The sequence below is a fragment of the Malaya genurostris genome, chromosome 3, assembly GCF_030247185.1.
Source record: "Malaya genurostris strain Urasoe2022 chromosome 3, Malgen_1.1, whole genome shotgun sequence".
Taxonomy (NCBI): Eukaryota; Metazoa; Arthropoda; class Insecta; order Diptera; family Culicidae; genus Malaya; species Malaya genurostris.
The window spans coordinates 28,191,438-28,218,993 of NC_080572.1; the positions used below are offsets into that span (position 1 = coordinate 28,191,438).

A 27,556-nucleotide genomic window follows, 5' to 3' on the forward strand; every position below is an offset into this window, starting at 1 on the left:
AAGACGTTTGTCCAATGAATGAAACCACTGATAAATTTTAATGTTCAAATTGCAATGGAAATCATAAATCCAATTATTTGAAATGTCCTGTCAGGGAAAAAATTTTAAACGCTCGTTCGCTTAGACAACAAGTCAAATCAACGACCTTAAATTTACAGAACATACCTGAAAATTCTTCTAAGGCACCTGCCAATTCGTCTTCTAACGAAAACAATTTATTGACAGGTAGATCGACCTCGTCATCATCTTCTTCTAATGTCAGTTATGCTGGTATATTAGGTAGAAATCTATTTCCTATTTCTTCTAATGTAAATAATCAAAACACAGGACCGCCTTGCAGTTCTTCTTCTAACGAAAACAATTTATTAATAGGTAGACCGGCCAAATCATCTTCTTCTAATGGCAGTCTACCTACAAATATTCCTTCAATGCCATTCGCTTCTTTAAATGAAGTCGATTTAGGCGATATAACTGAAAATAAAATGATCTACTTACAAGATCAACTTTTTCAAATGATCATCCAAATGAATTCGACTTCATCACTTTTTGAAGCATTTCAAATCGGATGGAAATTTGCAAATAATATAATAATGAATTTAAAATTTAACAGTGATGTTAAATAATTATTTGAATATTTTAAATTGGAATGCTCGATCTTTGAAATCGAGTGAAGATGAATTTTATAATTTTCTCAAAGTTCAAAAAATTCATATTGCCATTGTGACAGAAACTTTTCTTAAACCAAATGTAAAATTGAAAAGTAATCCACATTATGTGGTTCATCGATTTGACAGGTTTACTGGAATTGGTGGTGGAGTTGCCATTTTTGTCCAACAGCAAATTAAACATCGAATTTTACCTTCTTTCAATACTAAAGTTATTGAAAGCTTGGGAATCGAAGTTGAAACCATTCATGGAATTTATTTCATCGCTGGAGCATATTTGCCATTCCAATGCACCGGCGAACAATTAAATTTCTTTAAAGGCGATTTGCAAAAACTTACAAGATATCGATCGAAATTTTTCGTAATAGGGGACTTAAATGCTAAGCATGTCCAGTGGAATTGTAGGCAAAATAACAGTAATGGTAAAATACTTCATAATCAACTCTCAGCTGGTTACTTTACAGTTCTTCATCCCAGTAATCCTACTTGTTTCTCTTCCGTGAAAAACCCGTCTACAATTGATCTGGTTCTAACAGATCAAAGTCACATTTGTAGTGAACCGATTACTCATGCTGATTTTGACTCAGATCATCTTCCTGTAACATTCAGACTTTCCAACGAAGCTATAATTAATCCAATTAGTTCTATTTTCAACTATCATAGAGCTAATTGGTTGGATTACAGATCTCACATTGAAAATCATGTGGATCATGAAACTATTTTAGAAAATTCTGCGGACATCGACACAGCAATTGATAATTTGAATCATTATATTATCGAAGCTAGAAATCTTTCAGTTCCCAAAGCTCAAACTAAATTAAATTCTCCTATCATCGATGACAATCTTCAACTGCTCATTCGGTTGAAGAATGTTCGTCGACGACAATATCAACGTTCTCGTGATCCTGCTATGAAAAACATAGTTAAGGATTTACAAAAAGAAATTAAACATAGATTTACTCTTTTGCGAAATGAAAATTTCGCTAAAGAAGTTGAACAAATTAAACCATATTCTAAACCTTTCTGGAAACTTTCTAAGGTTCTTAAGAAACCTCAGAAACCAATTCCTGCTCTCAAGGAAGGAAATCAAATACTTCTTACAAATGGTGAAAAAGCTCAAAAGCTAGCTCAGCAGTTCGAGAGTGTCCACAATTTTAATTTAAACGTTGTGAGTCCTATTGAAAATGAAGTCTTACTGAAGTATGATCATATTTCAACCCAAGTGTTATCACACGATGACATTATTGAGACGAATTTTGATGAAATTAAATCAATTATTAGGAAACTCAAAAACATGAAGGCTCCTGGTAATGATGGAATTTTTAATATTCTTATTAAAAATCTTCCCGATGTTGCCTTGAGACTCCTGGTTAAAATTTTCAACAAGTGTTTTTCATTAGCTTACTTCCCAAAAAGATGGAAAAACGCTAAAGTAATTCCTATCCTAAAACCTGATAAAAACCCAGCAGAAACATCAAGTTATCGCCCAATTAGCTTACTTTCTTCTATCAGTAAACTTTTTGAAAAAATTATCTTGTTAAGAATGATGACTCATATAAATGAGAATTCAATTTTTTTACCAGAGCAGTTTGGATTTCGTCATGAACATTCAACTACTCATCAACTTGTCAGAGTAACGAACATGATAAAATCAAATAAATCTTCTGGGTTATCCACTGGAGTTGCTCTTCTAGACATAGAAAAAGCATTCGACAGTGTTTGGCACAAAGGTTTAATAGCAAAAATGTCTGATTTCCAGTTTCCTATTTATTTGATCAAAATGATTCAAAATTATTTAACTGATCGTACTCTTCAGGTTAGCTATCAGAATTGTAAATCTGAATTGCTACCCGTACGAGCCGGTGTTCCGCAGGGTTCGAGTGTAGCTCCAATCTTGTATAATATTTTCACTTCTGATCTTCCAAATCTACCCGTTGGTTGTCAGAAATCGCTATTCTGTGACGACACAAGTCTGTTAGCCACAGGTAGAAATCTAAGAGTGATCTGCAGTCGCCTACAAAGAAGTTTAAATATTTTCAGTGATTATCTGTCAAAATGGAAAATTAAACCAAATGCAGCAAAAACGCAATTAATTATCTTTCCTCACAAGCCAAGAGCTTCTTTTCTTAAACCAAACAATAATCACATTCTCAAATTGAATGGCTTGGAATTGACATGGTCTGATCAAGCTAAATACTTAGGTTTAACGTATGACAAAAAACTCACTTTCAAGGATCACATTGAAGGAATCCAGGCAAAGTGTAATAAATATATTAAATGTTTATATCCTCTTATAAACAGAAATTCTAAGCTCTGTCTAAAAAACAAATTGTTAATTTATAAACCAATTTTCAGACCAGCCATGCTTTATGCGGTACCAATTTGGTCAAGCTGTTGTTCCACCAGGAAGAAAACGCTTCAAAGGATTCAGAATAAAATTCTGAAAATGATTCTGAAGCGTCCTCCCTGGTTTAGTACAAATGAGTTACACAGACTCACAAATATAGAACCATTAGATGTAATGTCACATAATATTATAAGCAAATTCCGACAAAAATCGATGCAATCTTCAATTGAATCGATTCGCTCTCTGTATTAGGTAGTAAGTTAGTATATAAGTTCCTTTTCCCCATTACACAATACAAGTAGGTTTAGAATTTTCCCTACACAAAAATCTCAGAATTGCGGAAGCAAATGATGTCTTCATGGTAATAACCAAATCATATATATATAACAGGGCTGAAAAGTCACCACTTGTGACTGAACACCCAATTTAAATCTTAATAATTTAATTTTAACTCATATTCCAATAAATAGTTATTTAAAAAAAAAATAAAAAAAAAAAAAAGGTATGACGGCTACGGCTATATATCAGCCAAGTGACCACCACGGCTACGCTTACAGGACCATATTCTTTTTATAAAAATTTTCATCATCAAATCGCAAAGTGGCTGCTGTAGGTCCTCAATAGCTCCACGAATTCCATCTTTGACGTCTTGAATCGACGTTGGGCTGCTGGTAGATCTTATTTTTCTCGTTACCTCAAAAGAAAAACTGACAAGATCTCGGTGGCCAATATAGATCACCTCTTCGAGAGATAACACGATCCGGATACTTTTCCCGTGAAATATCGATCCTTTCGTTGCTCATGTGACACGTAGCTCCGTCCTTTTGAAAGTAAACTTTGTCAGTAATAATCTTTCTATAGCGCAATTCATTCACCGCTATTGGTCCAGCCTCATTTTCAAAAAAATAGGGTGCTATGACCCCGCCGAACAATAAACCGCCTCAAACCATTTTATGTTGAGAATGAAGAGGGTTTTATAGAAAATATTATGAGTTTTCCGAGTCCTAGAGGTGATAATATTGCTTGTTGATAAAGCCACCGATATGGGAATGAGCTTAATCTATCCATATGATTTTTCGAAGAAATTGCACCACCATTGTTACAGTGAATTTTAATAATTTCAATACGTTGTTGAAGTGTGGATAGTTAAATTTATATTAATGGCTAAATTTCTACTTCTCTAATGTCAAAAAATTACAGCTTCAGAAGCGATATCTATCGAGTTAACGGGGTATTCAAAATTACGTATCTTTTTGGTATACCCTGTACAGTGCCGTAGTAAGGGCAGAGCTGCAAATTGTCAGTCATGACAAATAACCTTGACAGACTGACTAAACTCATTGTCAACTCTAATCGGTACGGTCAAAGTGTCTGTCAAATGAGATACTCGATAGTTCTATGACCAAATTCAGTCAAAGACAGACGGCTTTTTTGATAAAGTTCACTGTTCTTTGCAAAAAGTCATCGGACTTCGGAGTTCATTGGTGTAAATGAATATAATTCAATGTTTATGCTCCTTGATTAATATTTAGTCACATCGTAATCGAGCAGTGACAGGAGAAATGAAGACAATATCAATCGCATCAATGAGCGTCCTGGTGATTGTAATATTAAGAGAATTTAAGTTATGACAGATCGACTCTCAAACACTCAATATATAATGATTGGTAGAGTATGGTTGACAGCAGTTCAGTGACATAAGCTTTCCAATCTTCGTCGTGCAAAGTTGCTAGTTGATAGTGACATTTAGCTGCTCTGAGTGAGGGTGATGCGATCGCCTAGGCCGAGGGCGCCAAAACATGATGGAATTGATAAAAATTTGTTGCACGATTAATTTATTAAAAAAATAATATCTCACGAATTTTTCTGTAAAAATAAAAAAATAGATTAAATTTAAGATTAGTGTTGTACTGTTACATAAATCTGTTGAGACGCCACCGTAATCATAATCATTTATTTACATGAAAGTGCATCAGAACACTGACTAGAGCAGTCTCATTCACTTGGTGCATACTTAACTGTGTTTCAAGCAGAAATTCACGCGATTCTGTTTGAGGTATAATCGACACTTCAGATGAGAATCCGTGGTAAGCGAATTTATTGTTGTTACTGCAGTCAGGCAGCAGGCACTCAGTTGGATTGATTCACGGTCGAATCTTGTGATCGTATGTCGAATTCAAATAAATGTCCTCCGCATTTCAAGTACTGTTTACTTATTATGTGTACTCAAGCATTTTGGCATTACTAGAAATGAATATGCTGAGGCCAAAGCTTGCAAACTTGCGTTCAGACAAAAGCATTTCTACCAGATTTGATTTTGAAAATGTCAAAATGTCTACTGCATTTTTTCAAGCATTAAAGCTTGCTTCATTTAGAATTGGAACAAACATTTGCTCATATTGTGGCGCTCCTGGTGGACGGATTTGGAAGCTCTTGGCGCCCACGTGGCGGGAATTTTGTCAGCTTCACGTATGATTTTTGACATTCCGAAAATCGACTGTACTTTGTAAACAATCAACATGGAAGCCGAAAGAAGGAAAAAAAATTGTGCACAGTTATTTGGAAAATCCATTGTGGTCTGCATCTAAGCTAGCTAAACAGCTGAAATTGCCCAGAAATACCGAATGGCGCATTTTCAAACGGTATAAGGAAAGATTGACGACGATTCGGAAGTGGAGGCCAATCGTCGGAGTGGAACTGTCGATCGGAAACTGCGTGGTAAGATGTTGAAGACGATTAAGAGGAATCCTAATCTGTCGGACCGTGATTTGGCCAGAAAATTTGGTACTGCCCATAGTACCGTGAGAAGAACTCGACTCCGGGAAGGAATCAAGTCGTATCGAGGTAGCAAACAGCCAAATCGAACCATAAAACAGAATAGTGTGGTCAAAATTAGTGATCGGAAACTATATGACCAGGTGCTGACCAAGTTCGACAGGTGTCTTCTGATGGACGATGAAACCTATGTCAAGGCTGACTTCAGGCAAATCCCAGGTCAAAGATTTTACTTGGCAACGACTCGGGGGGATGTTCCAGCCAAATTTAAATTTGTTTTTGCCGACAAATTTGCAAGAAAATTTTTGATTTGGCCGGGCATTTGCAGCTGCTGCAAAAAAACGAAAGTTTTCGTTACAAATAAGACAATGACATCGGAACTATACCAAAAAGAGTGTCTCCAAAAACGAATTTTGCCGTTCATTCGATCCCACGACCATCCTGTAATGTTTTGGCCAGATTTGGCAAGCTGTCATTACAGCAAAGCCGTTTAAGAATGGTATGCAGAGAAAGTGGTCCAGTTTGTTCCGAAAAACCTTAACCCACTCAACTGCCCCCAGTTCCGCCCTATTGAGAAATACTGGGCAATCATGAAGAGGAGACTCAAGGCAAAGGGAAACGTTGTCAAAGACATCAATCAGATGACGACCTGGTGGAATAAGATAGCTAAAACGATGGACGAAGAAGGTGTGCGCCGCCTACTGAGCCGTGTTACAGGAAAAATTCGAGAATTCCTTCAAAACCGTGACGAATAATTTTATCCGTATTTTTTCTTAAAAGTATGAAGAAAACGCTACATTTGTATAAAAAAAATAATAAATAACTGAAATACAGGCAATTGTCTTTGTTCCAATTCTATTTGAAGCAAGCTTTATTGCAGTGTTCTGATCATTGATGGATATTGACCCTGAATGGTTTTTTTGTGTGCCGAATTTACATCTGCTCAAACATATTGAGAATTGTTCTGCATTCTTCCGGGAATGCAGAATAGTGTCGCTTTTGTAAAATCTCTAAATCCTATTGGAAGTTGTTGATTTCAATAAATGTCCTTTTTGGCACTTGAAAATCGTTCAGTATTCTTTCGGGGAAGCAGAACGAATTGTTTCTTTTTGTTTTGTACTTCCTTGCCTCACCATTTCACAGTTCCTTTACTTGTTCCTTTTATCCTTACCTGTCCATCAGGAAGATAAAGAGTAGACACGGTAAGGCACGAATTTCCAAATAACTAGGGGAGCGTGCCACTTGAGCCTTCTGATTCTTAATTCTGAAAACATGATGGAATTGGTTTACAGCCATTTAGAATACAAAACTGAGAAATTATCAGAGAGAAAATCTGTGAACCACTTAAAGGGTTCCCTTCCACCAATAATTTGCTCTTTGAGACGGATTGCCATTCCCGAAACACCAAATTCATTTAAATGTGCATGTACGTAGATTTCCGTACTACTTCTCACTTAACTGATATCGCCCATTTTGACGTAAGACTACGTATTAGTTTTCTTTATAGCAGTGTGAATTCAAAAACGGAAACTAAAACCGTTCAAACAGTGGTCAGATCGCATCGATTCGAGTAGATAAAACTATATATTTGTGATTATGGGTGGTCGAAACTTCAATTAATAACGAACAATGTATAATTTTTCCTGTTTACCAAGCCGTTATCATAACTTCCCCTAACAGACAGATGATTTTTGTCGAAGTTCTGCTGATTTTTCGCATTCGAGGTACTGAACGACCTCGATAACCAAGTGATGATTTTGATCAGGGGAGGCATTATACTTCCAAATCGAATCAATTTGTTCGTACAAGCGCACGTACAAAATTCTTTCATTCCGAGATGGTTTACACGTAACATAAGCAGACTAACGGTACTTTTCAGGAAATTCAAAATTATGAAAGAATTTACCGAAAGTATATTTCGCTTGTATCACGGCGAATGATATGAGGAACTCAAAAGCTGTTACACAGTTATTGACAGTGATTTTAACAATAGTTGTGTAGTGCTACGTCAACAGTTGGAACCAACCCAAAGGAACAAACCCCATTTTTAGTACTTTCTGCTATGTACAAATAACATATACCCAAGAAACAATTCGATAAACTTCAAGTTCAGACATTCTGAACACTGTCCGACAAAACCACAGACGTTGAATGTGCGCAAACATGCAAATAAATGTTCTACCGTAGGATTTATTGACATCAAAAATTTTTTCCAAATACAAAAAAGGGGAAACACGATTGAATGTTACGCTTCATTTTCAGAACGCCCGCACAAGTTTTTACGCAATTAAGCTGAAACTGAAATAAGTGCGCTTCTTGCACAAGTCTGCATGGTTCATAAATAAATATTTGTTTGTTTCCTATCTATTGGGATGTGACGAACAAATCGACAACACGAAAATATCGATTTCTTCGTGAATAGTTGATGGATTCTTACTATCAACCGCTCATTTGATTGGTATTACGATTAGGTATTGTGATAGATATTGTCAACAAATTGCAAATTTTGACAAAAGCTCGTGTAACTCTGAAAGTAATCATCAAATTCGAAATCAAGAACAATAGCGTACATGAATTCTGTGTACGTTTCGTCTTAAACTCATCAGTGCATAGCAGTTCAAATTGAACTGCCTAATGCAAAACTCGGCAGTGTGATTTGAACCGCTAAGTAGACGAAATGTATCTGCTATTTGCAGAACACTTTTTGTTTTGCAACTAAGTGCAATGTCTAAACTAACGTGCCAAACAAAAACGGATTTTTGATTTTATCTGGCATTGTTTAGACATTGCTCTTAGTTGGAATACTTTCAGGAAGACTTTTCATTCGCATCTAGTTTGGTCAAAATCGGTCCAGCCATCTCTGAGATCCACGCCTCTTTATTTTACACACACATAGTCAATTGTTCAGGTCGTTTTCCAAATCTTGGGCGATTTCTATAAAAAATGGTGAAACTACATTTTGGGAGGAGACCTTTCATTTGCGACTAGTTTGAAGATCGGTCCAGTCATCTCTGAGATCTCGATCTCTTTGTTGACAACACACAGACATTTGCTTAGTTCGTCAAGCTGAATCGATAGGTATATGACACTCGACCCTCCTATATTTTATATTCTTTATGAGGCCTCATATCAATTGGATTTCATCTTTAAAATAACCAAAGACTTTGAAGACACGCGCTGCTTTAAGGCTCACTCATTTGCGTCTAACTCGACCTAATTACTAAGCATTATCGAGAATCAGGCTAATGAGTGAGCAATACAAAACTTTCATGCAACGCGGGTCTTCGTAGTCTTTAGTAATTTTAGAGATAAAACCCACTTTAAATGAGATCTTCGAAATAACACCCAGTCTTACTTCAAACAACATCCAGTTGTACTCCTGGATCATATATTTCAGTCCCTCTCTTTCAATACTGTCTATTTATGAAAGGAAAAATATATGTATTTTTTAAATACTGAACTTGATTAATTATAACTGTTGCCTTTCACTTCAATAGTTTAATCATTTAATATTTTAATAATTTAACATTAAATCAAAACTATTATCTCAATCACTCACTAGGACCCCAACATCCAAAATTTCTCAAAAATTCCCTGGGTTATGATATTATAGCCAAAGTTATTCAAATATTTAACAATAACAATACATTTTCAACTGTTTTCAAATCATATTACCCAATAGAACTAACTAAATCTTACCAACCTTTTACATAAACCAGTTCATATATCACTGTGTACACAGATAAAAATATTTCGTGATTTTACATTTATTTTCATGCACATATTGGGAGCAGGCAATTATACAGTCTTGTTCAATGAAAAACTAAATGAATTTTAATGTAATTTTACATCAATCATGGTTTTAAATCAGATTTTCGTTTCAACTGATGTCTATTTCATAGTACTATCGGTTTACATGTCGTGTAAGTTTCATCTTTTCTTTCTGTGTAGGATTGTCTGAAGAATTCGTTTTGTTTTTTTATACTCAGATGATTACTATTGCAATGGTGATGATTAATAAATGCTTGCAGAGTGACATCATCTCGGAACTTAATGGAAACAAACAATCCATTCTTCTCAAATATTTGCGAAACAGTCACGCATCACTAGAAGGAATCTGATTTATTACCCTCGGAATCCGCGATTGTTTGCATCTAGTTGTTTCGTTCAACATTATTATCGTCGTCTATATCGCACCATCCTTTAGCACGCTTTCCAGCGAGGTGAAATTAACGAAATTACTTCAGCAATCTCTGGACCGGACACTACCGAATAACTCATGCGAGATTGTGTTCAGTCACGCGCGCAGGAAGGCCAGAGCAAATTGGCTACCGGTTTGATTTCGGTGTTGCGTTGCTAAAGTAATTAACAGCGTGCTGATGTTATTTCGCACTTCCAGTCGAAATGGCCACGGTACATAACCCAATCCAATAGGTTTGATTCTATTGTGACCATTGTTTGTTCTACTTTGGCGCTGTTCTCGTCCACGCGAGTGGGCGTGAGACACAATAGAGTTTCGTACCTCCAAACAGTGCATTTTCCGAATATAATAACTAGTAATATTGATAGTCAGTTCGATCCCTACAATCCAACTCTATTAAACCAAGGTGGAAAGCTATCCAATGCAGTTGGGATTTAATGTCACCAAACACATCGCCCACTTGCTATAGGCGTGTATGAGATGCTGGTGTGAAAAATTCGATTAACGTCAATTACAATTTGTATTATATTTTGTGCCGAATGAGAAGATTATTTTCCGTAGCGGTAGTCTTTGTGCTAGTGCACCATTTAGCGGTGCAGCAAACAGGCATGGAGTAGAATACATATTTGTACGAAATTTATTGCCGGTCGAACTCAGTTTGTTTACATAGCCGATGTCGCAAACGTCAAGTGATATTCAAGCTTCACAGAAATTTATGAGTTATGGTATGCTCTAAGGTGTTCGCCGATGCGATGATTCATTGATTGCAGTGCATCCCGTTCAAGCTATCCAATCTGGTCTATACCGTGGTGTACAGAATGCAGTTTAGCAAATTGCATCCGTTGGTATACCACAGGCTAGTATTTTATAATATTAGGAGTAGGGAAATAGCAAAATCAAAATGGTATCCACCAGCGATTGGATTCGACATCGGGCAACGTTTTGCTGATATGCGAAATGCAAACTGAACCGAAAAATAATTAAGAAAATTAAATGAAGTTATTTGTGCCCTATTCAGTCTACCTCAGCGTTGGATTACGGAATATAGGCACATATGAGCAGAGGTAATGGCTAATGCTGGTGCTACATTTACTGTAAAAGAGGTAATACTGTTAGGGAAATCGATTGTTCATTAATTTTTCTTTTTTGTAAAACAATAGTATTCTGATTTGCCTTTCGTATGTATTCATGTGCAAAATGCACACAAGATCAGTTTCTTAACATAAACAGAAAGCAACATATTCCCATCGTGCACCATAAGTAGAATCACCATTATCATTATCGTCATTTCCATTTCATTACATCGACTAGCGAGCGATAGAAAGAGTTGGAAAGAGACTGCATCCCTCGTAGTACCGTGAACGTATAGCGGAACAGCTATCACAACACATAAAATATTCCATTCTACTGAGATTCCTGACTTCAGCAACAGCACAAGTATCAGCAAGAGCAGCAATATGCAGAACGGCATCCCTCTTCATGTGCCACCCATAAGCTCAAACTGGAAAACTTTTCTGAAACGGAAATCATTTCCGGGGATTTTTCTCGGCGAGACGGTATGTAGTTGGTAGACAAAGAGCAAATGCCAGAAAGTGATACAATTCACCGCCAACGAGTCATTTGCCTTGAGGAGCAACCAACCAAGTACCGGTCGTCTCCATAGTTTTGCCGTTTCGATGAAACAGACGACGGAAAATTGAGTCAATACATTTCTGTCTGCTGTGTGCATGCATATCTGCACTGACTTGGGGAAGGAAGGACGTCTTCAACGCTCGTTGGGGTATACAGGCTAGGAACGACGACAGGACTGACCCGACAGTATTTTCTTCTCCATAAACAGCACTTCTTGATTCTGCTCGTTTCACCGTAAGCTTTACGATTATAGTACATGCACTGTGACATTCGACGTGCCTTGAGAAACATGGTTCCAAGATTTTTCATAGACATAGAAGGTTTACAGGAGCAGACGATAGGAAATCTTAAAATATTCCGAAATGTATCCTTACCAGCTGAACCAATTGGATAGCCACCGTTGCTGTCCAGTCCATAACCATTAGCATCAAATCTTATTGCGCTGAAAATGGGGCAGAAGGGTTTCAATGTTTCCGACAGTTTTATAGCACTCATAATCATCATCAACGATGGACGTATTAATTCGATTATTTGCAAACGGAGTACATTATCCATGCGATCAATTCTGCTAGAAAACAATCAATCATCTTTTCGTTAGAAATGATGATTTAGGAAGACGATAAAACACCTGATTTCAATCGTCAAATAAAGACAATCAATCAATGCTAGTCGTCAATTAACCAGGTGAGTAATGTTCCGAGTTATCTTCGCATTGCATGTACATCGATTTTCGACTCGATTACACCATCCTACCGATATATGCTAGTTAGATAAGTAGGATAATTAGGATAAAATCAATTGATACTGTATAACGTAGATTTTAAGACTATGCTTTCTAGCAACTAATTTGCACTGGTTTTTATTTTTATGCAAATATTATTCGGTACTATATATGCTCATACTCACATTTCAGTCCCATCTGGCAATATGTATGTCGAGAAAACACGATTCAAATACTATAAAGAGTTAAATCTTATTAATTTTGCAGGAAATATTTGTAATAAAGATAATGATTCTCAGGCAAGAATTGGTACTCTGAAAAAAAAACAAACAAAAGATTTTCAAACTTGATTTAGACCTATTTCTAAAATGTGAAACTGGTTACCCGACTCGAAAAACTCAGATTGAAATGAAACTTTGTACGCGTCCTCAAAATAACAAACCATTTATTTTTCATGAATTCAGAGACTAATTCGACTCAAAATTAATTTTTAAAACGGACGAACGATTTTTTGTGCACACTTCTTAACTGTACAAAAAACTGTGCTGTACTGTCGTAAAAGCAGGAAAATAAAATAAAAACAAACGAATGATTTCACAATTAAAAAGTGAAAAGTTACAGCTGAATTATTTTAGACATTTTTCCAGTTTTAAATTCCTGATATGAAATAGTCATTTGAACAATATAATACGATTCTAGAGATAAAAAGCAAAAAAAATAACCTTGGAGACCTTCCTCCTAGAGATAGCCATTATCAAGATTTTTATACAAGAAATTCAAAGAACTCAGGTTTTTAATTAATTACATCATTTCGAAAAGTCTACCCATACAGAAACAGTCATTCTAAAAGAAAAATTTAATTTACCTGTAACATGTTGGATCTGTATAGTTCATTGAAAATTTCAGTTTCTCTGCATTTCACGTGTAAATTTATTGCTCTTCATGTACAGAATATATTCTATTGTTTAAATGACTATTCATTGTCAGAAACTTAAGTCTGTAGTAAAGTTTCACATTTATTTCAGCTGTGCCTTCTCCGCTAACTAAATAAGCAACAAATATGGACATGAATTTGAAGTTTAAAATAAAGTTTATTGAGAAAACTTACAGGGACTTTTATTTTAAGTTTAAGTTTTTCGGATGATATTTTAATTCTTGAAGAGCATTCGATTTATTTTTCAGTGTATATTTTTTCAAGATAGCTCATTCGCTTTTTACAACTTCTTCTTCTTTGACACATTTTTTGTACAATTAACATAAAACGAGCTACAACCAGGCCCGTGCGCAGGAATCATTCAAGAGGGGGGGGGGGGGGGGGTCAAAAGGGTGGGGGGTGGTTCAAGGGTATTGAGGATGCAAGGGAGGAAGGGGGGTGGGGAAGGTGCAAAAATTTGAAAGAAAAGTCAAGTTATTTGCACTTTTATATACAAAGTACTCTATTGTTCATGGAACTTACTGTTGAAAAATCTTCCATGGAGGGGGTTAAAACTTCCAAAACTCCTTCCTGCGCACGGACCTGACTACAACAATTAGAAGAAAAAGGACGCAATTCAACAAGAATCGGAAGTTTTTGCATATCTGAATATTTTGAGAATAGTTACTTCAAGAAGAATTATTAGTATGAGTAAATTTATTACTTTTGACATGTTAAATAATTTTCTAGTGTTTATTTGAATATTTCCATAGAAAATGTGCATTTTTGAAAATAACTAAAAATTGTAAAAGAGGTAAGCACGCAAGCTAAACACGAAACGACGGATTTTATAAACACTAATCGCTACCGACAGCAAATGATGAAAAAACAACCAAAAACGATGAAAAAGAACGACTATTCACAAGACGATGAAGACCCGCACACTAATTGAAAGTGGCAAAAACCATTATTTCTGAACTCAGTTGAGAACTTTTGCCTCATTCGCTATAAATCCTTGACTTAACCCCTTCTCAGTTCCACTGTAACTATCGAGCCGATCGGACGTGAATTCGTGTTTCTCCAATCGGGTGGTGAATTACATCCGGACCAAAGTAAATGGAAAAAAATTGAATATACTTAGGATATCGAAAGATCTGACCTTGAGATACTCTACACTACAAAAAATTGAAAAGGTGCGCCCAGACAAGCTTAGGGTCTTGTTAGGCAGTGCAAAACAAGCTAATGAGATCGTTCAATGCGAGCTTTTCACGCGGGAGTACCGTGTATACATACCAGCTCGCGAAGTCGAGATAGACGGCGCGATTACCGATCCAAGTCTGACTTGCGTGAACGTTCTTGAGCATGGGGCAGGCGGTTTCAAAAACTCCCTACTCAAAAATGTTAAGATACTGGATAGCAAGCAATTGCTCTCTTAGCTCATCATACAGAGAGAGAGAAGAAATAAATCTTCTTAAAAGCTCCCTAGTTAAGGTTCGAAGGTGTCCTCTAATGGGTCTCAAAAAGTTACAACTGGTAGTGATGGCAAAAAACTGGGGAGAAAAAAGCCTCTGGCCTTGGAAAATTAAATTCCGAGCAAGAATTTTGTATCTCTACCTGAGACTTTAAAATCCCCGAAAGTCCCTAAAGATCAATCAGAAAATTTACCAGATACTGGGTTTGTTAAATTCTCTGATTTTGTAGACTGGTTCATGTCTGCTTTCAATATTTCTGAACCCCTTAAAAGCCTAAATGGCTTTTATTCCTACAGTTAAAACTTTTTTGAAGCATTTGACTTCAAAATGACCCCTTCTTTCCGCGATCGTATCCTTCGATGGCTAAGTCATCCACCGAGGTCACGGATACAATCACTGTTTTATAGTAGAATTGCAGAAGTATCATCCCAAAAATAGATTCTTTTAAATTCCTAGTAAATACTCTGAAATGTGACGCATTTCCGTTGTGCGAAACTTGGCTAACTTCTGGAATATCCTTAAACTTCCACGATTTTAACATTATTCGTCTGGATTGAGATGATCCCTACGGAGGATTACTTTTGGGGTTAAAAAAGTGCTATTATTTTTATCTAATTAACCTCCCCTCGATATCAGGTATTGAAGTTGTCGCATGTCATGTTACAATCGAAGGCAAGGACCTTCGCATTGCTTCCCTCTACATTCCCCCAAGAGCCTCGGTTGGGCATCGGTGGCTCAGTGATATCATTCAGCTCCTTCCCGCACCGATGTTGGTTTTAGGAGACTTTAACTCACACGGTACGGGCTAGAGTTGTCTTCGCGACGATAACAGGTCAGCTATGATCCATGATATCTGTGACAACTTTAATATGACAATCTTGAATACGGGAGAAATGACACGGATTCCTTTATCACCAGCAAGACCAAGTGGAAGGTAATACCTGATCCCCATGGTAGCGATCATCTTCCTATCGTAATTTTAATCGCCTGCGGATTACTACCATCGAAGACTATCAATGTTTCGTATGATCTCACACGAAATATTGATTTTAAAGACTACGCAAATTCGATATCTGAGAAACTCGAAACAACGCAAGAACTTCCTCCGGAGGAAGAGTGCACGTTTTTGGCTGGCTTGATTCTCGACACCGCGACTCAAGCTCAGACACGAAACGTCTACCCGGCGCGAAAACTAACATCCGTCCTCCCAACCCGTGGTGGGACAAAGAGTGCTCAACATCAAACGCGGAAAGAGCATCATCGTTTATCGAGTTCATTAAAACCGGAACACCTAATAATAATAGGAACTGCGCGGCATTGGGTGTTAAAATAAAAAGATTGATTAAGGCGAAGAAATGCGGTTATTTTCGTTGATTTGTAGACGAATTATCGAGAGAAACATCAATGAGCATTTTTTGGAATACGGATCGTCGCATGCGCAACCATAACACAACGAACGAAAGTGAGGAATATTCTAACAGCTGGATATTCAATTTCGCTAAAAAAGTACGTCCTGAAACAGTTCCGGAACAGAAGTACGTCCTGACACAGCTCTGGAACAGAAGATCGCCCGCGTCGCGTCATCAAACAGGAACGAAACACCATTTCGATGGTATAATTTTCACTTGCGCTATTGTCATGTAACAATAAAGCCCCGGGGCTAGACAGAATCAAATTCAACTTATTGAAGAGTCTGCCTGACCCCACCAAAAGGCGCTTACAGAATTTGTTCAACAAGTTTCTTCAGAGTAATATTGTCCCAAATGACTGGAGACAAGTGAGAGTGATCGTCATTCAAAAACCAGGAAAACCAGCATCCGATCACAATTCGTATCGGACAATTGCTATGCTTTCCTGTATCCGGAAATTGTTCGAGAAAATGATTCTGTTTCGTCTAGACAATTGGGTCGAGATTAATGGCTTACTTTCAGATACACAATTTGGTTTTCGCAGGGGCAAAGGAACGAACGATTTCTTGTGTTGTTCTCAACAGAAATTCGAATGGCATTTACTCGGAAAGAACAAATGGCGTCAGTTTTCCTAGACATTAAGGGGGCTTTTGACTCAGTTTCCATAAATATTCTACCTGAGAAGTTGCATCAGCATGATCTTTCACCAATTTTAAATAACTTTTTGTACAATCTGTTGTCCGAGAAATACATGTATTTCGCGCATGGTGATTTGTCGACAATACGATTCAGTTACATGGGTCTTTCTCAGGGCTCATGCCTAAGCCCCCTTTTATAGAATGTTTACGTAAACAACATTGATGAATGTATCAACACATCTTGCACGCTAGGACAACTTGCTGACGACAGCGTTGTGTCTACTATAGGACTCAAAGCTGCCGATCTGCAAGGACCATTGCAAAATACCCTCGATAACCTGTCGACAAGGGCTCTTCAAATGGGTATCGAGTTCTCTACGGAGAAAACTGAGCTGGTTTAATTTTCAAGGAAGCGAGAACCAGCACAATTACAGCTTCAACTAGGAGGTGAAACCAAAGCTCAGCCTAGGTAACCAATAAGCACATATTAATGCTGCACTATGACAGCAAATAATCGCTAATTGGCACTTTAAACGCTCTTGAGACTGAATTATTACCGATTTTGGCAAAATATATGGCTATTCGTGGATCATACTTATTTATGACAGGTGAGCATTGTGTAAGCTAAATTCTGATTGATTTACAACAGATGAGCTTTCAGATTGCAAATATAAAGCTATAAGATTTTTTGATGCTATAAAAGGGCTATTTTACTGCCATTATTAGTGCTTACTGGTTACCTGGGATGTCTTTACATTTACATATCTCGGTATCTGGTTCGACTCGAAAGGCACCTGGGCACCTGCTGCAATGATTTTTCTAGTATCTCTCGTCAGAAAACTCTCGAAAGTTGACAAACTTAATGGATCTATGACGAACTGGGACGATGGCTACACTCCATGGGATAAGGGTATCGACGAAACCTTGTTTCCGAGAGATGAACGTGAGTCGCGTTTTCATTCGTGTTATGTCGCGGCTCATGTCAAATGACTACACTTTCAACGCACATCTCCGACGTGTTAGGCTCGCGCTCGGTCTCTGCACCTGTGGCGACGGTTATCAGAACATCGAGCATGTCGTGCTCGTGCTGTATCGTGACGCCAGGTCGAAGCTACTGGAATCCCTTAGGGTTCGATGTAGACCGCCTGAGGTTCCGGTTCGGGATGTGTTAGCGAATCGGGATAGTTCATATATGCTTCTCTTATACCATTACCTTAAACACATTAATATACAAGTGTAATCTGTTATACCTCGCGCAGAAAGCATAATCTCCACCTACAGGTTCTACACTAACATCCGCCTGATTCTCTCGTTCCCTGTCCCAGTCCACCTTCTTCTTAGAACTAACAATATCTTTTGTTTTTTGTCACTAACTTTTTCGTTCCCCGTCTCTACACCATCTTGATGGTAACTAATTAGATCTCTGTAGTTTTCAGACATTTTGTTCCCATACCCCCTTTTTACCCCGTTTTCCACAATATTTTCTTTTCTTCATTCTATTCCGTAACATCACCATCGCCGACAACGGAAGACCGCTCCAGTCGATGACCAGCATGCGGGCCACCCGCCAGGCCTTCGTAGCCTAGGGGTGTTTCCCGCGGACCCGTATGAACCGCTTCGGCCATAGATATTTAACGACGCCATCTGGAAGACTCATGCAATATTCAATTCACCGACCACTGCCGATCGCCGATTTTCGAAGATCCGAGACGACATAATCTAATGATACTATTCTAGTTTTAAGTTAGTAGTTAATTACGATTAGAAAATACCCTTGCATTTAAGAGCTTAATCAGTGTGCCTAAAATTTATTTTATTATTGAGTAAAAAAATTAACCCCTTCTGACTATGATTTATTTTCATCGATGTCTCACGCATTCGATGAGCAGCACTTAACTAGTTATGAAGATGCGGAAAATGGCTTCACGACTGGTTCGTTTCAAATGATGAATATTTCTTCCGATGTGGTAGTCGTGACTTGGTTGATAGATGAATAGATATGAGCTTTCGAATGCAACTACTTTGAATAAAGTAGTATCTTGAACCAACTATTTACAACCTACATGTGTTTTCATTTAAAAAAATTCGCTTCATTAGATGGCACACCTGGCAAATTAGAAGCACCGAAAAAGAAATTTCGGATGCGATTTGTTTCATAATTATATTTATTTTTATTTTTTAATCTTTAAAAATTTCTTTACTTCTTTCATGATCACTGGGAGAACGATGCGGTGTCTCGAAAAAGTTTATTTTCAATGAGTTGATTCGCAAAACTAAATTCAATGCTCAGGCGGCGGAAACTGATATCGTTCCTTAGAGATATCTTATATTTTTCTTACTTATAATGCCTTATTATATTTCTCCTGAGTATTGAATATCAGTTTTTTTTGAGATCATATTGTTTATCAAAACACGAATAAAAATCTATTTCCGGAACCATGATAAAAAATCATGAAATCATGAATCATGTCTATCATGAATAATAAGTCATGATTTCATGATCAAAACGATTGATATCATGAACAATACCACATCTTTCATCCAAATTTTCATGATATCAATAATTTTGCTCATGAAATTTAATTAGAAGGCATGGTTCATGATTTCAAGATTGAAAAATCATGGTACCGGTAATAGATTTTTACCCGTGTACATATCCGGATCTTTTGAATCTCTCTACTAACACATCCCGTGATGCTCGTGGAGATACAGTGGAACCCGCGGTCTCTAGAAACAACGAGTATCGGACTAACATTCCTTCCTAGCACAACCTTTGGTCGTAGTCGGCGTCGTTATTGATCATTTTATGAAAAGTTAGAAGTGAGTGGGTATGTACAGTGAAAATGATTTGCTTCTCCCAAACTTCATGTTCTTGGTTCGTTGTGCATTTCCGTTCATTCGGTCAATCACGAAGTGCAACTACGGGCGATCTACTTCAGCTCAGCTTTAAAAATTGCTTTACCTTTTATGATTTGATTTTTTTCATTTTTTAGATTTTTTAGAGTACTCAACTGTTATCCTGTTTTCCCTGTTAACACTTCTCTGCTACCAATAAAAGTTCCCGAGTTACAACGATTTAAATAAACTTTTATGCAAAAAATGCAGGTCTCTCCATCCGTGCAAAATATTTTTTTCATACTGGAGATGTGGGCAAAGTTTTATTCAGAAAGTTTTATTTAAAAGTTGTGACCATCAATTTGTATTAAGAGTTACTCGTTTATTATTTTTTCAAATCATATACATATCATTTCAATTAGCTTAGAGTGCCATCCGCGGTATCCGCGCTGTTTCTAGAAGATTGGTCCATGTTGATCGGTTTTAGGCTGCAGTTCACCGGTTTCCAAGGTTGCAATATTTTCTTAGGTCCACCCTGACTTGATGTATCCATTTCTGCCTGTGCCACCGGTTGGGTGCGATCAAAACGCAGCCTGACAGAACAGTCTTCGTGCAACGTGGTCAGTCCATTTGACCCTCCCGATTTTCGACTGAGTCACTTCATCTGAGTAATTATTGACAAATTCTTCGGAAGAATTATTATTCAAATTTTTTAGTCAATATTTAGGGAATTAAAATTGAGTTCTACACTGAAAAACAAATCGATTTTTGATTTGGATGGAACATTGTCTCAAGATAATCAAACAATATTTAATTGATCAGTTTGAAACTAATATTCAATTATTAAACTCTTCGAATTATTCAAAAAATCTAAAAATCGAGTAATCGATTAATATTCCTGATAATCGATTAAAATTTTACACGATTATTGAATAATCCGACATCCTTAACCGAAATACTCTTTATTACCAAAAACATAATATTATCAGGATATTCAGCTCTTACATTTTACGAACAAATCGTGAACGACATACTTTTTTTGCGAGGATGGCGTCCTCAGACGAGTCCAAATCGAGACTCGTACATACAAGTAGGTAAGAGAAATGCCAAATTCGTGTGCGCCAAAATAGTAGTACTGCGCACCCATATAACTGACATGATAAGTTCAATGTGATGCCGAGCGATGGCGTAGCTGAACTGAAGACTAATTTCTCTCTAAGCTGACAGGGTCTGCAATTACAGAGATCGCTTCTTTATGCTTGTTTCTGCAATCTGATTCTGATTGTCACGGTACCCGAAATTCGAATGTGCCGGTTAAGATGATGAGGAAAAATTATGTGAATTAGTCCGAATCTATCAAATGTGTAAAGAAAAATCGGCCGACCAACCCTAGTTTGCTTCCAGCCTACATCAATGAATGTATTCGTGAACAATAACGATTAACAAAAACTAAAGTAAGGTTACATTAGAAACCGTTATACTATTTTGTATGGCTTTGAACATCCTTTACAGAGGTATCACGTTTTTGGAAAGCAACCAATCAGCCCTGCCCTAATCAGTAAAAGAAAGTTTTCTTCTTTTGAAAAGACTAAGCCAAAAGCAATTCTGGAAAACACAGCTTTTGTGACAAAGTCTACACGTCTAGATAGTTTCGTTGAAATCGGCGAGAGTACTGCTAACTTCGTTGCGAAGTGACGCGAAATTTATCAATATTAAAAATTGTGCGATAATAACCTTGGTTCAGCCTGTTGTAAAAATTACAACAAACAATCAAAAAGAATAATATTTTGATTCTCAATTTAAAAATTGCATAACCACAACATATTAAATTTTTAATATATATATATATATATATATATATATATATATATATATATATATATATATATATATATATATATATATATATATATATATATATATATATATATATATATATATATATATATATATATATATATATATATATATATATATATATATATATATATATATATATATATATATATATATATATATGAATCTTTCGAACCAATTCGTTCAAATGAAGATATGGCTGTCGGTAAAAAAAATTGATTTAAGCTCGAATTATCTATGAACAGTTGATAGACAATGCTTATTGTTTATGAAATAATAACTCGAAATAATATTTTATGTTGTCTAATCTCTTTGAAGAAGTTTTTTTTTATAAACAGGGATTAAAGTGAACAGCAAGCCGCTGGAGCAAACACAGCACATGCAAAAAAGGACTGGTTCTGTAAACGTGTCGAAAAATTAAATCTGCAAATAAATGATGCACTTTTCCGTCTTGCAAGATTGTCTAGCTTTTCTTATCGCAGTTTACGGCAGTTACTGACGGATTGGTTGAATAGTCAATGCTTTCGTCACTGTTTGTAGGAGACGCAACGTTTCTAGTAGCGTTTGTTTTTGCGGGCTTTATATCCCATACATGTGTGTATGAGTGCTTGAGCGAGGACGATGTAAGCAACAAGCAACACAGCGTAATAGACAGTGAGGACCGATGACGTCATCAGTTCGTTTGCTCTTTGTGCTGCCTGTGGATTGGTTCACAGACAACAGCAAGCCACGCCTTCTGGTAAGGATTTTCTCTGCAGGAGTGAGAATTTTCACTAGGGATGCTGCGTTGCCTTGAACTGTTTTCAGACCTGGGGTGGAAAAAACAACCCCAGTTATCACTGCTGGCTGCTAAGCAAGTGGCATTTGGCAAACGCAGCAGCAGCAGGTTTTGAGTTCACGTTATTGAATTAAGCTTATCATTTGATTTTGGCTAAGAGAAGCAACCGGTCGCGTGCTGTTCTATTGTGGGTGCGTTTTTGTCAGGACACATTCAAAGTTGCGGAAGTCTCGAGAGTTGAAAGTTTTGTGGTTGTGTAAATCCTTGCGGAAACATTTGTTAGTGTTTTTTCTGTGACAGAAGTTGAAAACATTTCTCTAGATCTGGTTAGGGTTACTTTATCGATAAAAAAATCCGTGTTTCATTGAATATCAAGCAGAACGAATTGAAGTAGGATATGTGTGTAGGAGTGTGAGTACGCGCATAACGAAACTTTCACCTTGAACATTCATGGAGAAGAGAAGAAGATGATATGAGAAGATTTAATTTAAATCAACTCCATCTAATAATCCATTCTTGATTCAATAACAGTAGCAATGATTCTGATCTGATTGATATGATACAACGGTTTCCATTGAAAATAAAACTTGAATGCGCGGAAAAGTAAGTGTTGAAAGCGATACAGCTCCCGTTACACAGTGGAGCAATACGCAGTTCAAGTGTTGTGATACATAATCTCATGAAATAGGCATGAAGCTCAGGTGAGGTGTTGAGCAGTAAACTCAAGGATAATAAAAATAAATAACCCGAAATAAAAAAACGAAAAGCTCGTTCCGAACGAAGCGCAAGTGAAAATTAATATTTAATTTCATTTTTGGCGCCTTCCTGTGTTACTGTCCTTTTCTCTGGCTATACACACAGCACCAAAATAAAGGAACATATTCGCCAATCAACATTATCGTAATCGGATTTCCCAAATCGGCCCGGCAAGTAATAGACTTTATCCGACAACAACCCGGAAATACGAAAAACCGCCAAAATTTATCCTCACGAGATGGACTACTCCTACCTGAACCAGGCGGCGGCCGGATTCGATTCCAGCTGTCTCCAGGGAGGTATGGATCCGACGGGTCTCGGTAACATGCCGTGTACATACGGCGATCTGACCTCTTGTAGTCAGATGTCCCAGGCGGCTTATCGGTATACGGCCGCTGCGGCTTCGATGGCCCGCTCGTACAATCCCGTCGGTTCTGCCGTCGGTCCGGGAAACGTAAGCATGAGTGCATTGCACCATGCGGCGGCAGCAGCTGCTCCCGGAAGCCAGTGTTCAGTAATGGGAGGCAGAACCCATCAAGATGTACACCGAGCGTCGATGTTTCAGACATCGATGAATTTACAATGTAAGTAGATGTTCCGTTGTTTTCGGTTTTATATTCATGCCATTGTTTAGTACTTCTATTTTGACCAATACTACTAGATTCATTATTGTTAGTTCAATTTCTGACACGCCTGATGACTGAGTCTAGCTGAATATTTTTCTTTTTGCGATTAATTATTTGTTTGTTTTATTTTATTAGCGACTTTAACCGTTTCCGGTCATTCGCCTTACCAATTAATTATTCATTCTTGCTAAATTGATTTTTTTCGTTGAGTCTTGATTTTTTTAGTTGGCGCTAAAAAAAATAAAGATGATTTTAGATTGTTTATAATGTGTATATTTTAAAATCCTTTTAAATTTTATATTTTTCTGAAGACGTCGTGAAATTAAGAATTCTAGTTGATACACACATATGGAAGATTTATATTTCTTGGCAAAAAGTATTTAACTTTATTTCCTTACGCTATGATGATGAGATTAACGGGTTAGGGTACTGTACTGTAGTAAAAATAAGAACACCAAAAGAAAAGATGTGGTAATCTAATTGCACATACGATGCAGTTCGTAGAAGCCTAGCTCCCAAATTACACAAAAATTCAATTTACTTAAAGATTTTTGAACTAATTTCACAGGCTCCAACACAGTAATTTTCACTTGGCTAGCAAGTGCAACTGTACCGATGATCAGTCAATCAGGTAAGAGTTCTGTGACTCAATCGATTAACATACTAAGGGGCTGGAGTCCACTAGGAGATTGATAGTACCTATTAGCTCTCTCCGAACAGTACCAGCCTAGATGCCGTGTGGAATCCGGCGGAAAAAATGAACCAAGAATAGATCCACTGGGTTCCTGCTTCCATGTCGTAAAAGGCGACAATTGCAGGAGTTTCTTTTACCTTTCAGTTATCAGATATTTTCAATGTTTCACTTCTGATTACTCTATTTTACTAAATTGTCTCTCCATTCTGCTTATCAATTCCCGTATAGCTTCGGAGAAAAGTTTTTTTTTGAATGTTATTGATTGTCTTTCAGGATTATAAATTGAATGATAAAAAATGATAAAAATGATGATAACATATATCGGTATATTGAATACATAGTAAAAAACACTTGCCATTAATATTTCAAACAATAAATTATATTTTTCTCGGTAGCCGGCTGCCCAGATCAACCAATATAACCAATGAATAATTTTAAAAAAATAATTAAAATAATAAAGCGGAAATAATACAGAATCAAGACGCACGTGAAATCTGTTGACCTTTATTTGGTGATTTGAAATTATTTTATAACAACTGTTTAGAATATGCCAATGCAATGAATCAACTAATTTGTGTAAATCCTATTCACTCGTTTATTTTGTATCACGTAATTTCATTTACAAAGACTAGGGAAGTTTTTATTTTTTATGCGATAGTATTGCAAATTTTTCCTCGAATAAGAGCTGTGAATCAAGACATCCCGGGCCTTCAATATAGGATATTGTTGAAACGTTCACTCGGGAAGTCAGTGAGTTTAGTGGTGCATCCGTGCATCTTGAAACCGGAACATACTGAGTAGTGCGCGAATAATACCAATACTGAAATTTTTACTAACAAATAAGCTTCTCCCGTGATACTTGTGAAGTGCGCAGTAGTATATACGGCCTCTAGTAACAACAAGTGTTGTACTAACATCCCTTCCCATTCCTTAGACGATCTACGTTTGGGCCTGGCCGGCGCCGGTACTGATCAATGAATTCTGGAATTACCAGAAGATGTACATTGAAGGATGATTTACCAGTCCCAGGTCGGATCATCTACAAACTCCCTGTACAATTTCAGCTAATTCCGATCAGTAACGGAGTAGCAACCAGGGGTGGTCGCTCAAGCTCAAGCTCAATCGATTAACATACTTATTTTGTGTTCTATTGATTTTCGATTCGAGTCACAGTAGATAAAGATTTTTTTTCGCAAAACTTTACAGACTTAACATTGGAAAGCCACATAACTTCGGACATCTGTCCAAATCAACTTATATGGTTTTTATAACATAAAACACATATCGTCGCAAACGCAATCAAAAACACAATTTTGGGAAACCGCATTTAAAAGAAATTAAAAAAACGCTAAAAAAGCCCAGTGTAAGTTAAATTTTGGATTTTTAAATGAATATGCATTGTAATATAAAGGTATAATGAATAGAAAAATATAATATAGTATAATATAATGTAATATAATATAATATAATTTAATATAATATAATATAATATAATATAATATAATATAATATAATATAATATAATATAATATAATATAATATAATATAATATAATATAATATAATATAATATAATATAATATAATATAATATAATATAATATAATATAATATAATATAATATAATATAATATAATATAATATAATAAAATAAAATATAATATAATATAATATAATATATTATAATATAATACAATCAGAGCAGGGAAAATCATCGAAAATCAAAGATTGCATCATAAGTGGAAAAAATCATCGTTGCGAAACCACAAGTGATCTCTAAGTGATTTTTATTCATTAAGATTTTTTATTTCGGCTCATATGAAATTAAGCTTAACGTGACCGTTTAACACTAATAAAAAATATTTTGTCTGATGGCTGGATCTAGTTGTCATCTTTTTCCTTGATGGAAAAACGTTTTAATTGCTATCCAACAAAATAAGGGGAAGCAGTGGCTCGCTATTCTCGCTCCCATTCATTGGTTCGGTGTCACTGTTGTTGGTGGAATCATCGTTGTTAGTTATAGGTTTCATTGAGAAGAATGCTTCATTGTTGTTGACGACTGTCACCGATGTGCTGGGGTTATTTGGGGTTGGTGTGGTGGAAGCACCCTTGTCCTTTGGTGTAAATGTCTTCTTGTCAAGTTTATCACATGGCTTACCATAGTGAATTATTAACATGTAGCCATCTGATTGTCATAGGTAGTGATTTGCACATAATCTTTGTATCCTGACCGAAAATCATATAAGAAGGTGTAGCCTTCTTCAAGCGCATGCATAACAAACGTATGCCTTTTAGGATACCGGAAAAAAAGTTCTTCCACACTTCCTTTTCGATGGAAAGAATCTCTCCGTACTGGGATATAGTTTTACGAATATAAGGATTGGAAACGCTTAAGGACAGATCATGCATACGCGCTTCTATAGTACTATCTTCCATACACACTGGTATGTTGCACTTGATGTTTTCATGCTCCACATAGTTGTTATTGTATTTAGCGAATTGAATTGCATCCAGCCTTCGATAAAACTGGATGGAAACAACATAATTTGTCTTGTTGCATTGAAGTAAACGCACAAGTTTAATGTCAAGATTCATTTGCTCCTTATTAAGGAGTCCATAAGTAAACTTTTAGGTTCTCGTATAAAGGGGCGGGTAGGGTCTAACACTTTTGAAAAATCATTTATTATTTTTTTCTATTTTCTGATAGTAAAACATTTCAAGAATGTTCTGTGAAATTTTGAAGCCTATCGAAACAAAACTCGGCAAGTTATGGGCCTTTTTCTTTGCCGATCTCATACTACGAAGAAATAAGAGCTGCGCACACAGGTTCAAGATTTCTGCTTCTATTGACTTAAAAACTTGACAAAACATTTCCGAAATATTTCATTATAACAAAATACAAAAGAAAAAATGTGGCTTTTTGAGAATGTTAGTCCCTACAGGCTGCCTTGAGTAATAAATTGTTTCCTTCGATTTTATAGACAAAAAACTTTCAACGCGTTTTTTTCGAAAACAGGTTTTGAAAGTCCGTGTCCATCGTCATTCAAAAACTACTGCACTAATTTTTTTCAAATTTTGCACACACTTTCTACATATAAAAAATCAGGCCCCAATGTTTTTCTTTTCGTTGTTTGTTACTTTGGGGAGGTTTTACCGCTACAAAATGACGGATTTTTTCGTGAAAAATGGTAGTTTTCACTTTGAACGACCACCAAAAGTTCAAAAAAATAAAAAAAAAA

The 27,556-nt window shown here is 36.5% G+C and overlaps 1 protein-coding gene across 1 annotated transcript in view; it reads left to right on the forward strand.

Moving 5' to 3' along the window:
• The first annotated feature begins 22,390 nt into the window (after positions 1-22,390).
• LOC131437962 (paired mesoderm homeobox protein 2A-like) overlaps positions 22,391-27,556 on the forward strand; it is a 72,424-nt gene continuing 67,258 nt past the window's right edge. The window contains exon 1 of the mRNA XM_058607670.1: positions 22,391-23,583. Coding sequence (XP_058463653.1) covers positions 23,238-23,583 — 346 coding nt within the window. The 5' untranslated portion in view covers positions 22,391-23,237. The remainder of the gene's footprint in view (positions 23,584-27,556) is intronic.